The following is a 12,931-nucleotide window of genomic DNA, read 5'->3' as shown; positions in this document are numbered from 1 at the left end:
AGGACTCTTATATCTGCGGTCTCTATTCTTTGGTCAAGTGTTTTACTTCTGACCCAGCTCTCAGATACATAAGTTAAAACTGGTTTGAACACTGTCTTGTATACAGCTTATTTAGTGTTCCGACTAATTTCTCTCTTATTCCATATGAATTTATTCAATTGACTTCCCACTATACCAGCTTTGATGATTCTTTTGTCTATTTCCATATTTAATTTACCATCTTCACTAAAAATTTTACTTGTTCCAAATAAAGACTTAAGTATTGCGTGGCACCTTGTCATATGCCTTTTGCTGGTCTACAAAACTTAAATACAGATCTTTCTTATATTCCCATGCTTTCTCGACTATTTGTCGTAAAGTGAAGATCTGATCCTGACAGCCTCTATTTGGCCTGAATCCAGCTTGTTCTTAACCAAGCTGGATTCTTCCACAATTCTTCTCAACCGTTTCTCAAGTATACTTGCATAGATCTTGCCTGGAACACTCAGTAGGGAAATACCTCTGTAATTCTCACATTCAGTTTTATTTCACTTTTTATATATGGGTACTATGGGAGCTCTACTCCAAACATTGGGAATTCGTCCCTCTGTCCAGGCTTTCTGAACTATGCAGTGCAGCCACTGTAAGACTTTTATACCACCATACTTCAGCATTTCTGGTCGAATATCATCTACTCTTGCTGCCTTTGCACATTTCAAGCATTTGATGGCTTTTTCTACTTTGATGGCTTTTTCTTTCCTAATATCCTCATTTTTAATATATTGCCATTGATGCCATCTGTTTACTCCTCTAATCTTTCTCAGGACTCTCATATCTGCGGTCTCTAGTCTTTGGTCAAGTGTTTTACTTCTGACCCAGCTCTCAGATCCATAAGTTAAAACTGGTTTGAACACTGTTTTGTATACAGCTAATTTAGTGTTCCGACTAATTTCTCTCTTATTCCATATGAATTTATTCAATTGACTTCCCACTATACCAGCTTTGCTGATTCTGTTGTCTATTTCTATATTTAATTTACCATCTTCAGTAAAAATCGTGCTTAAGTAACTGAAATGTTTTACTTGTTCCACAGGTTCTCCATTCACAACACAGTTTACATTTTCAATGATTCTGCCTATTTTCATTGTCTTTGTCTTTTTATTGCTGACCTTCATACCATATCTATTACAACAGCTATTCAATTTAGTCAGAGAATCTTGCAGACTTGTAGCGGATTTATTTAGAAGTATAACATCATCCTCATAAAGCAAAGAGCTGACATTAACATCTCCAATTCTGATATCAGGTTTAATACCACTTTCCTTCATAATGTGATCCATATAGATAATGAATAACAGAGGGGATAATGTACATCCTTGTCTCACACTAGATTTAATATTAAACCATCTTCCTGTACTTCCTTCAATTCTAACTGCTGACTTACAACTCAAATAAAGACTAAGTATTGCTTGATATAATGCCCCATTGACACCATATAACTGCAGCGTATTGAATAGCTTCTCTCTTGGCACCTTGTCATATGCCTTTTCCAAATCGACAAAACTTAAATACAGATCTTTGTTATATTCCCATGCTTTCTCAACTATTTGTCGTAAAGTGAAGATCTGATCCTGACAGCCTCTATTTGGCCTGAATCCAGCTTATTCTTCACCAAGCTTTTCTTCCACAATTCTTCTCAACCGTTTCTCAAGTATACTTGCATAGATCTTGCCAGGAACACTCAGTAGGGAAATACCTCTGTAATTCTCACATTGTTTTATTTCCCTTTTTATATATGGGTACTATGAGAGCTCTACTCCAATCATCGGGAATTCGTCCCTCTGTCCAGGCTTTCTGAACTATGCAGTGCAGCCACTGTAAGACTTTTATACCACCTTTTCTTCAGCATTTCTGGTCGAATATCATCTACTCCTGCTGCCTTTCCACATTTCAAGCCTTTGATGGCTTTTTCTACTTCGAGTATGGATATGTATTCCTGACTGCATGCCTGGTCAGTGTTTTTTATCACTGTGCTGTCATCACTTCTTGTTTCATTTAGCAGTTTTTCAAAGTAATTACTCCATACTTCAAGGGTATCTTTTTCTACCATTTTCATGTCACCTTTATCATCTCTAACTCCTTTTACAGCACTCCCTCCTCCATTCCTAAGCTTCTTCAACAACCTCCAGAATATTTTGCCACCTTCTTGGTATTTATTTTCTATATTCTTGCCAAAGTCCTCCCATGACTTTTGTTTAGCTAGTTTTACACACTGTTTAGCATTCTTGCATTTGTCTCTATATTCTCTAAGAACAAAAGCTGACTTATTTGACAGGAACTTTTAATATGCTTTCTTCTTTTCCTTCACTGCCTCTTTAACTTCCTGTGTCCACCAGGGAGTTCTGATTTTTTTATCCCTCACCACATGCCTCTCTGGCAGAATCAATGTTTTCTTCAGAGTTTGCCACTGAATCTCCAAGGTTTGATTCCTTCTCAAACTCTTTCATTTTTTCTTCAATAATCTTTGTGTATTTTAGTCTACAGTTCACATCTGAGAGCTGCTCAACTTTTATTCGCTTTAAAACTTTCTTACATGTTATTCTTTTCAATATGAAATTCGATTTTATCCTGCTCAAGACTAAATAGTGATCACTTCCAATTTCAAATCCTCTGTACACTCTGGTGTCCTGCACCAGGAGAAAACATCACTATCAACAATAACATAGTCAATGAGACTTTTCTTATTTCTTGCCTCTTCTTTCCATGTGAATTTGCACACATTTTTATGTTGGAACATGGTGTTAGTAATAACCAGTCCATGTCCGAGCAGAAATCCAACAGGTATTTGCCATTATTATTAGCTTTGCTCTTTTTTTTTCCAAATATTCTCAAAACATTTTTGTATGTCTGACAATCACTTCCTACGCTGCTATTTAGATCCCCAACAAGGAAAAACCAACTTTTCTTTTTTCATTGTGTTAGTAGCTTTCTCTAAAGCCTCAAAAAATTCCTCCACTTCTACCTTAGTAGAACCTTCCTTGGGGACCATAGGCACATATAAGTCTCATTGTCCAGTTCCCCATTCTCATATTTGCCCACATTACTCTACTTGAGACTGACTGCCATTCAAGAAGATTAGCCTCGTATTTTGTGTTGAATACTATGGCTACCCCTTCTTTTCCTTGATTGTCACTGCCCGAATATAACATTTTGTATTTATTGCTCAGAAAGATCTCGCCAGTTTTTGTCTTTTTTGTTTCAGTCACCCCTATTATGTTGATCTGGTACTTATCTAATTCCTCAGCTAGCTCCATTTCTTTGCCAATCAGGCTTCTTACGTTGATAGTACCTATCTTTAACTCTGGTGATGTTGAGTTGGGGTTTGTTTTCAGATTTGTTCCAGTAGCTGACTTTTCGCTGTTCGCCCTGGTTCCCTGGCGAAAACAACGGGGGCCTTGTTTAACCGGGCGACGCCCCAGCCGGCATGAAATTTTGTCATGTTGTACTATCATTTTTTTTATTTTGGTTTAACCAATAAGAATACAATTTGGTCGGCTAAATCCCAAATTGCCAGCCCATCCTCGTTCGTTCAGTATCCAGGTAGATACCCAACAGGGTGCACCATGAGAAGGTGAGGATTGGACATTAGGTCAGAAGCCCTGGTCGGTTCTCTGCATTCCTTTAAGGCCACGGAGAGGTCTCCTCTCAGTTATACAGCTTTGACTTTAGAAGTCTGAGACCTGATTAAATGTTCTAGAAATGTCAAGAATGATTGTGGGTTTTCCCAAGCCTTTCTACCTAAATCATCAAAAGTTAGGTGACAGTAGCTTGGGAATTGGCTGTGGAATTAGATTGGTGGAATCCACATTGATTACTAATTAGTTGGTGAGCCTTCAAGTGGTGAAGAAGATTGTTGATGATCTTCTCCGTTATTTTTGATAGAACTGAGGTGAATGCAATGGGACAACTTTTTATTTTGTTTCTTTGGGATGGTGATTATAAGATTGTATATAGGATAGGTTTCTAATTCTGGGCCAGAAGCCAGCTATCAAAGTATTTTAGGATACCATTTGCACTTGTTGAAGACTTGTTGATATCCATGCTGTTCAAATATTCTTCAGATGTCTTGATGACAAAAGACTAAAGAAAGTATATGAGGTGCTTTCCAAAAATTCAGGGAATTGATCATTAAAAAAAAAATTACTTACCCTAACTCCTAGTTTCAAACGTCTTCAAAGTAGTCTCCTCGGGTAATCCAACATATATAGGAAGATTGATTTACTTGGTTGATATACATTTGAAAAAAAAAATTGAATGACTAGAGCCCGAGAAAAATGAAAACAAAGTTTAATAGCGCAACTAGTTTCAGCTTGTATCAGCCTTCTTCAGGTACACATTAAAAAAAAAATAACCAGTAAAACATAGAGGAAATAATATGTGTATATGTTACCGGCAAAATGTGAAATATCTGTTTTATTTTAATATTTTACATACTTTCCCCAGGCATTCTCTAGAATACCTATTCATTATATAGAATGACAAATACTATTTCAGCAAAGTATGAAAAAGGCTTTTATTGAAAAGATGCATGTCAAAATGTAAGAAGTGCAAAATGTAAGATACCGGATTTTTCTATAGAAATAGAAAAAGACCAATGCTGAACTACTTGTTGCTACAAGGTAGACTGGAATGACATTTTGATTTGCACTTAACTGCCTTTTTCATACAAAAGCACTTCAAATTTTGGCACTTGGTCTTGCAAGTACACCTCACAAACCCTTGGCCGCTAGCCGTGGACAGAGCGGAAGCGGCTGACCGGAGAGCTATTTCATGGTCAGGAATGTCTCCAACTCTCAGTAAGTCCTTGGTACATAAAGTGAATTGTGATCTGGCATAGAGTTAGTTTAAAATTTTTCGGCCTGTATTTCCAGATTCAATTTAGATCGAATTTTACCTTCAACAGCATTCTCAATATTGGAGCAAAGAGTACACAAAATATTAACATCATAACCTTCTATTTTCTCATTTCCATCATCTTTACTCTTATGTCCACAGGTGGCATGAACCTAACCTAACCTGAACGTAACCTAACCATTTCTGGTTGGGTTAGGTTAGGTTTAGGTTAGGTTAGGAAGTGCTCTGGCTCTCTGTTTGAGACGAGCGTCGAAATTCACGTCACTTGCCTTGCGACATTAAAAGTCACTGCCGAGAGTATTTTATACTTTGCCGATTTGCCATTCTATAGAATGCCTAGGAAATGTGTGAAAATCTAAGCGTTTCATACTTTAACGTCCCAGTTTCGGCATTCTATAGAATGCCGGTTTCCACACTTTGCCGGTAACATATAATATTTAATGTTGAACCGTTGAAGTCTGCACATTCAAAAACTGTTCTCTTGTTTGCTTCATTGTTGGGTGTATAGCATCTCGCAAATGCTAGTATTTGATCATAGCACAATGGCAGTCTGAAAGGTTGTAACTCAAGTTGTTGTTGAGATTGATTTCTTTTGATTCTATTCTCTTTCTTTCTAATTCATCGTGGCAATGGAAAATGTTATTAGACTTGTCCCATAGGACTGTATGGCTAAGGTTTTCTTCATTAGAATCAGCCGAAAACTGAACATGACGAGACAAAGCACTGGCTTGCGTTTTCCTGTAACTGACGTCTCTTTTATGTTCTTCAGTGCGTAACTTGATCGATTTCTCTGTTTGGCCAAAGTATGGTATATCACAGTTGCACCAAATCTGGTAAACACTGGAATATTTAAGGTTGTGATGTCTAGGTTTTGGACGGGGCTCACTAAGGAGCGGATTTTTGGAAGAGGAGTAAATAAAGTTCTTATGTCGTATTTCCTAAGAACCTTGGCCAATTTGGGTGAGACAGAGCTTATGTATGGTATAGAAATATTACCTTTCACCCTATTGGTCTCTTCATTATTGCGAGCAGGTGGATTTAATAGGAATTTGTCAATTGTTTTTTTGTGAATAACCATTTAGTTGAAAAATAGACCTGAGAAAATTGAGTTCTTTATTAAGTTTTATCTCATCATCAAGAGGAGATGGAGCATGATGTCCTAGTGTAGAAATGATTCCAAACTTTTGAGGAGGATAATGATGGGATTGACCATGGAGATATCTGATGGTATGGGTAGCTTTTCTGTAGACTGAGATTTTTAATTTCTCTGAGGAACAGGTCAGTTTAATATCCAAAAAAGGAAGAGAACCATTAGTTTCAAACTCAGCTGTAAATTTTATGTTCGGATGTTGATTATTTAGATGTTCTACGAAGTTCTGGAGAGATTCACGGCCATGGCTCCAAATCATAAAATGTCATCAATACATCTTTTCCAAATTCTTGGTTTTTTTTTAAAGGATAAAAAGAGATGGCTTTAACTTCCAGATCTTCTAAATAGATGTTTGCAAGTACAAGTGACAACGGATTACCCATTGCAAGGCCATAATTGTGTTTATAGATGGTGTCCTGAAACTTAAAGTATCCTGAGTGGATGCAATGAGTAAGTAAGACCATGATCATTTTAGATAATTTATCTTTGAGTAGTACAAGAACTTCATCTGTAGGAACATTGGTAAATAAGGAGACTATATCAAAACTAGCCATGATTTCATCTTCCTTAATAATAATATCTTTTATACATGAAACAAAATCCGCAGAGTTTTTAATAAAAGACGATGATTTACCAGAAAAACATTTGAGAGATTTAGTCAGATATTTTGAAAGGTTATATGTTGGAAAATCAATTCCTCCAGCGATAGGTCGAAGTGGGGTATTTTCCATTTGAATTTTAGCTACTCATAATCGTGGAATAAGTGGATGGAGAAAACAAAGAGAAAGGCATACGTTTCTAGGTAGTTCAGAGGTAGTTCTCAGTAGATTGTTGGTCCGGTTGTGGAGTTCACGGGTGGGATCTCTCTCTTGAGGATCGAGTAAGTGTCACTCCGTAACAATTCCACCATCTTGTTATGATATTCATCAATGCTAGGAACAACTGTGGCATTGCCTTTATCCGCAGGAAGAATAATTATATTTTTGTTGTTTTGTAACTTCTTAAAAGCCTGTCCTTCCGATGAAGAGATATTGTCTGTAGAGGGTTTGGCGTTATTGATGATGAAAATGGATTCAATGTGGTGTAAGTTTGCCTCTTGGGTAGGAAGAAAGAAGGTAGCTTTTTCAATCTTTGTAAGTAATAATTCTTTAGGAATAGATCTGGGAGATAAAACAAAATTTAGGCCTTTACTGAGGACACTTTTCTCTGCATCGGAAAGATTATAACTTGATTTGTTAATAATAACTTTGTCGGGATGGAGGTGTGGCTTCGAAGAAGTTGAATTTCTTTGTATTTGTTTAAGGGCTTTGAATTTTCTAATAAGTTTCAGTTTATTGTCATTTTGAATTCTGGCGGCTTGAGATTCATTTCTCACTTTAAGAAGATTCCAACTGTCACTATCTAGAGATTGTTAGACACGTTATTTCAATTTTTTGAGATAACACGTTTTTTTACTAAATAAAATAGCCAGAGTGCTTTTAGTATCAGATATCCTCTCGGCGAGAAGATCTAACTGCTCTATGGTAAATCCTTCTAGCCCATTCTGTTGTAATGTTTTCTTTAAAGGAGATAAACTTAGGAAAGACAGCATGGAATTTACAGCACTTGAGAAATACTAACCTGTTGATGTTCAGGTCTATCCTCTTCAAGGTTTTCTGGAAATTCCTGATATTATTGAGAGTTGCCTCGTCATAAAGACTAGAGATGTAGGTTACCTTATTTTCATTTTAAAAAATTTAAATATCTAGAAAGTGTAAATCTGTTTAACGTCTGCTGAATTCATTTTGCAACTGGCTTAAGAATAAATTCAAATGCCTTTAACAAGCAAAGCATTTTTTAATTTGCTCTGTTTTATGAATTCTTGTAGAAAGGCTTATATGTTGGTAACACATAACTATTAAATTATTTAAGGAATTTGCAACATATACTGGAATATTAATTAAAATAAACTTTAATAAATACTTCCTTATTTCGGCAATGTCACATTGCCGTCTTCATGGGAACATACAGCTATATCACATGCACGCAGGCACTACAAAAATTAAATGAGGCAGAAGAGACGAAACTACTGTTGTTCCTAAAGTCCTAATGGTAGGTTATATTGGGTTGTCTTGGCTGTTGGGCTGAAGTTCTCATGATGCAAGTCTCTCAAATTTGGGGTAGTCTCATGCACCTAATTTCGTTGAGGTTTGGACCATTTTTTAGAGCTGAGGCTGATTCTATGAATAATCTTTCATACTTAAACTTGCTGCAGTGTATTATTTTGGCTTTCTTCCAACGTATTCTGTGGCAGGTATCTAGAGCATGGTCTGCAAGCCCAGAGTGGCTGTACTGGTGAAAACGGATGTTTCTTCCTGCTGTCCTGCCTGTTTGGCCAAAGTAGGACAGTTTACAGCTGCAAGGGACCTGGTATACCTCAGGTAGGTCTAGGGGAAGTGGTTGGTCTTTGGTGGAGCGGATAAGGGATGCCAATTTTTTATATGGTTTGTAACAAGAAGTCAGGTCATTTTTTTAGGATTTTGGTTATTTTTTCAGAGGTGCCCCGGATGCAGGGAATGGTGATGTATTTAGTGTAATCTTTATTGTGAGGGGGGGGGGGGTTGTGGTTTACTGGTTTTAATATTTTTTTGGGGGTTGTAGCCATTGGCTAAGAAAGTATTAAGGATGTGGTTTAGTTCTTGTAGTTAGGGCATTGTCATCTGAACAGATTAATTTTGCCCTGTTATATAGTGTTTTAATAACCACATACTGTTGTTGTTGTTGGGGGGGGGGGTTGCTGGTGAATGTATCTGCCTGTATCAGTGGGTTTTCTATAAACAGATAAAACCAAGGATCCATCAGGTTGGCGAGCGATTAGAGTGTCTAGGAAAAGGAGGCCTTTCCAAGGTGAACTGAATTCTGTTCATCTTGGAAAAAGAGGAAAACAACAGCCTCCCTTTCCTAGACACTCTAATCACTTGCCAGCCTGATGGATCCTTCGTTTTCTCTGTTTATAGAAACCCCACCGATACAGGTAGATACATTCACCAGCAATTCCCCCCCCCTCAAAATAATATGGAGTTATTAAAACACTATATAACAGGGCAAAATTAATTTGTTTTCAGATGACAATGCCCTAACTACAGAACTAAACCACATCCTTAATACTTTCTTAGCCAATGGCTACAACCCCCCCCAAAAAAAATCCAAAAAAATATTAAAACCAGTAAACCCCCACCCCCCCCTTCACAGTAAAGATTACACTAAATCCATAACCATTATCTACTTCCAGGGCACCTCTGAAAAAATAACCAAAATCCTAAAAAAATATGACCTGACTTCTTGTTACAAACCATATAAAAAATTGGCATCCCTTATCCGCTCCACCAAAGACCAACCACTTTCCCTAGACCTACCTGTGGTATACCAGGTCCTTACAGCTGTAAACAGGCAAGACAGCAAATATTAGAATTTCAGAACACAAAGACTACATCCGTTTTCATCAGTACAGCCACTCTGGGCACGCAGACCATGCTCTGGATACCTGCCACAGAATACGTTGGAAGAAAGCCAGAATAATACACTGCAGCAAGTTTAAGTATGAAAGATTATTCATAGAATCAGCCTCAGCTCTAAAAAATGTTCCAAACCTCAACAAATTTGGGTGCATGAGACTGCCCCAAATTTGGGAGACTTGCATCATGAGAACTTCAGCCCAACGGCCAAGACAACCCAATATAACCTACCATTAGGACTTTAGGAACAACAGTAGTTTTCTCTCTTCTGCCTCATTTGCTTTTTGTAATGCCTGCGTGCATTTGTGTTCCCATGAAGATGGCAAGACATTGCCGAAATATAGGAAGTATTTATTAAAGTTTATTTTAATTAATATTCCAGTATGCTGAAAGTTTATTTTTCACTTGGTCAGACTATAATAAATTTAGTTTAATCCTTTATCCAAGTGTGTGCAAACAAAGTTTGGGCCTGAAAGTATCTTCAGGACTGGGGTAAAGTGGTACAACACCGGGCAACTCCTTGCAAAGGTGGAGCAAGCTACCAACACTCCTATCTCAGTTTCTCCCATAATGCAAAACACACCTCCTTGCAGATATGTATAATGTTATGCATTAAGGGAAGGGCCACTATCCAGACTAGTTTCAACCTTTATTGAGGTCTCTTCAGTGGGAGCCAGGCCCAAGTGGAGATATCAGGCAGAAGCATTAGCAAGGTCAAACAAAGTTTGCACCTGAAAGTATCTTCAGGACTGGGGTAAAGTGGTACAACACTTTCAGGCCCAAACTTTGTTTGCACACACTTGGATAAAGGATTAAACTAAATTTATTATAGTCTGACCAAGTGAAAAATAAACTTTCAACATCTTTCTCTAAATCCAGAGTAATTTAATAAAAAGGTGGCACACCGTTTGGCAGCTCCTATAGGAGGAGATGACCTTGCTAATGCTTCTGCCTTGGTATCTCCACTTGGACCTGGCTCCCACTGAAGACACCTCAATAAAGGTCGAAACTAGTCTGGGTAGTGGTCCTTCTCTTAATGCATAACATTATACATATCCGCAAGGAGATGTTTTGCATTATGGGAGATACTGAGATAGGAGTGTTAGTAGGGCAACTCCTCTGTCTTTGCAAGGAGTTGCCGGGTGTGGTACCACTTTACCCCGGTCCTGAAGATACTTTCAGGTGCAAACTTTGTTTGCACACACTTGGATAAAGGATTAAACTAAATTTATTATAATATTCCAGTATACGTTGCAAATTCCCTGAATAATTTTAGTCATCCGTTTTATGAAGTTATCACTGATTTTTTCATAATCATTAACGTTTATTCACAAAAATAAAAATGCCTTAACAATTTTGATTATCTGGCCCATGAACCAGCTATGCCATTTAATCTAAGCTGTTTGAGGACCTCTGGTTTAGTGCACATCTTTACGTGCACGATTAAAACTTATTTTCATAAAAGTGAAAGAGAAAATAAACAAATCTTATTTTCTATTTTTCAAAGGAAAAAGATAGAGATAGCTCTGCTTCTGGAAATGATAGTTCAAAACCATGGGAAAAGCAGAATTCAGTGAATGGAGGTAGTCCTAATAAAGGTTCTGGCCCAGAATCACCCAGGTCTTCTCGCAGGTATAATGTTGAACCTCATTTTAATCATTATGAACACAATTATTAATTATTTAGTTATTCTACATAAATATAATTTCAGCTGTCTTTAAAAAAATTCAAAGAATAAAAATATTTAATATATAATCTTTTAATTATGGTGTTTTCTAGTCTCTTCATCTGTCAAGTTTTATTTCAGTAATCCTTGAAAGGAATTAAGCAGAATAAAATTGGATGCAAAAGAATAAAATAGAATATTTAATCTTTAAGCAAATAATTTTGTGAAACTCAATTAATTTAATTTTATCAGATAATTCTATATACTATACATCAGGGGTTGGCAACGTGAGTCTTGCGGGCAAGTGTCGAACAGCCTTCAAATTTTTAGTGCGCATGTGAACCACACATAACCAGTTATGGGTTACGTAGTTCTGTTGCACCAGGCTAGTAGCCTGAATTCTTTTCTAGAGTGATAGTGACATTATCAGTAGTTTATTTGATGTGTTTCTAATAATTTTATATATTTATATTATATTTTTTACAACCCATTATGGATAACATATACATACATATGAATATATTATCCATCATAGGTTGTATTGTTATCCTTTGAGGAGTGCCAAAGAAAAGAGGTTGAATGAAGAATTCACCTTGAATGGATGGCTTATGGGAAAATGAGAGACATATTCAGAAGTGACATCCCTATGAGTCTAAAAAGGAAAGCTTTCGACCAATGCATACTTCCTGTCCTAACATATGGAGGAGAAACATGGACTTTAACAGAAGCCCTAAACAAAAAGCTGAGAACAACACAACATCACATGGAAAGAAGTATGCTAAAAATAACATTAAGAGATAGGAAGACAAATACCTGGATAAGATCTCAAACAGGTGTCATGGATATTGTAAAATACATTAAACAGGCTAAGTGGAGGAGATGGACTGGCCATATTGCCAGATGCAGTGACGGAAGATGGACTAGAAAAACAACAGAGGGGAGACAGATGGATGAAGCAAGACAAAGAGGAAGACCGAGAAGAAGGTGGAGGGATGAACTGGAACAAATTTCAGGAGTGAGATGGATGGGAGAGGCAGAAAAACCGAGTGATCTGGAAAATCATGGGGGAGATCTTCATCCAGCAGTGGACAGAACCAAAAGGTTGAAGAAGAAGATGGATAACATAAATAAAAAGAAAAAGATTTATAACTTAACTCCTTAACATACAAAGACATCTGATGTGACATATCTTTTGTTTATTGCACCAAAATTGAATCTGAATTTTGGTTTCACATATAAATACAACTGAATATAGACACTAGACAATCTTGTGCCTATTTCCTTTCAGCTAAGAAAAGTTGCCAACAGCGTGTATCGGCTATTTTGTTTGCATTTGCACAAATTTGATCCAGCAAATCACCCTCGCCCAAAAAATTGGCAAAAAAATGATCTCTTTCTGATTTTTAATTGGTACGTTAAGGGGTTAAACATAGAGTGGGAAGAACAATTTGGTTTTATTTATTTTATGTGAAAATGTGTATGCTTGTTATGCAATACAAGAGTTGCAGTTCCTACAAAATCTAATGCAGTGAGACATTTCAAAACTGTTCATAAAAACTTTAATACAAACTTTCCTATAAATTCTATAATTAGGGAAAAAAAAAAAGATTTGTGAGCTGAAACTGAACTTAACTAAACAATAAAGCATTTTTACCAAGCCAACTTCACAGGCAAAGAAAGCAATGGCTCAACTATTCTCATTTAGACCACTGCCTAAGAACCAGAAAT

The 12,931-nt window shown here is 36.8% G+C and overlaps 1 protein-coding gene across 1 annotated transcript in view; it reads left to right on the top strand.

The window, feature by feature from the left end:
- ena (ENAH actin regulator enabled) overlaps nucleotides 1-12,931 on the top strand; it is a 247,765-nt gene that overhangs the window by 197,417 nt on the left and 37,417 nt on the right. Inside the window, exon 9 of the mRNA XM_090400769.1 lies at nucleotides 11,045-11,169. Coding sequence (XP_090256895.1) covers nucleotides 11,045-11,169 — 125 coding nt within the window. The remainder of the gene's footprint in view (nucleotides 1-11,044; nucleotides 11,170-12,931) is intronic.

The sequence above is a fragment of the Typopeltis vanoorti genome, chromosome 11 (assembly GCF_054136105.1).
Source record: "Typopeltis vanoorti isolate ZY-2024b chromosome 11, IOZ_Tvanoo_1.0, whole genome shotgun sequence".
NCBI lineage: Eukaryota > Metazoa > Arthropoda > Arachnida > Uropygi > Thelyphonidae > Typopeltis > Typopeltis vanoorti.
The sequence above is the reverse complement of the archived record's forward strand: the minus strand, read 5'-3'. Positions and strand labels throughout refer to the sequence as shown.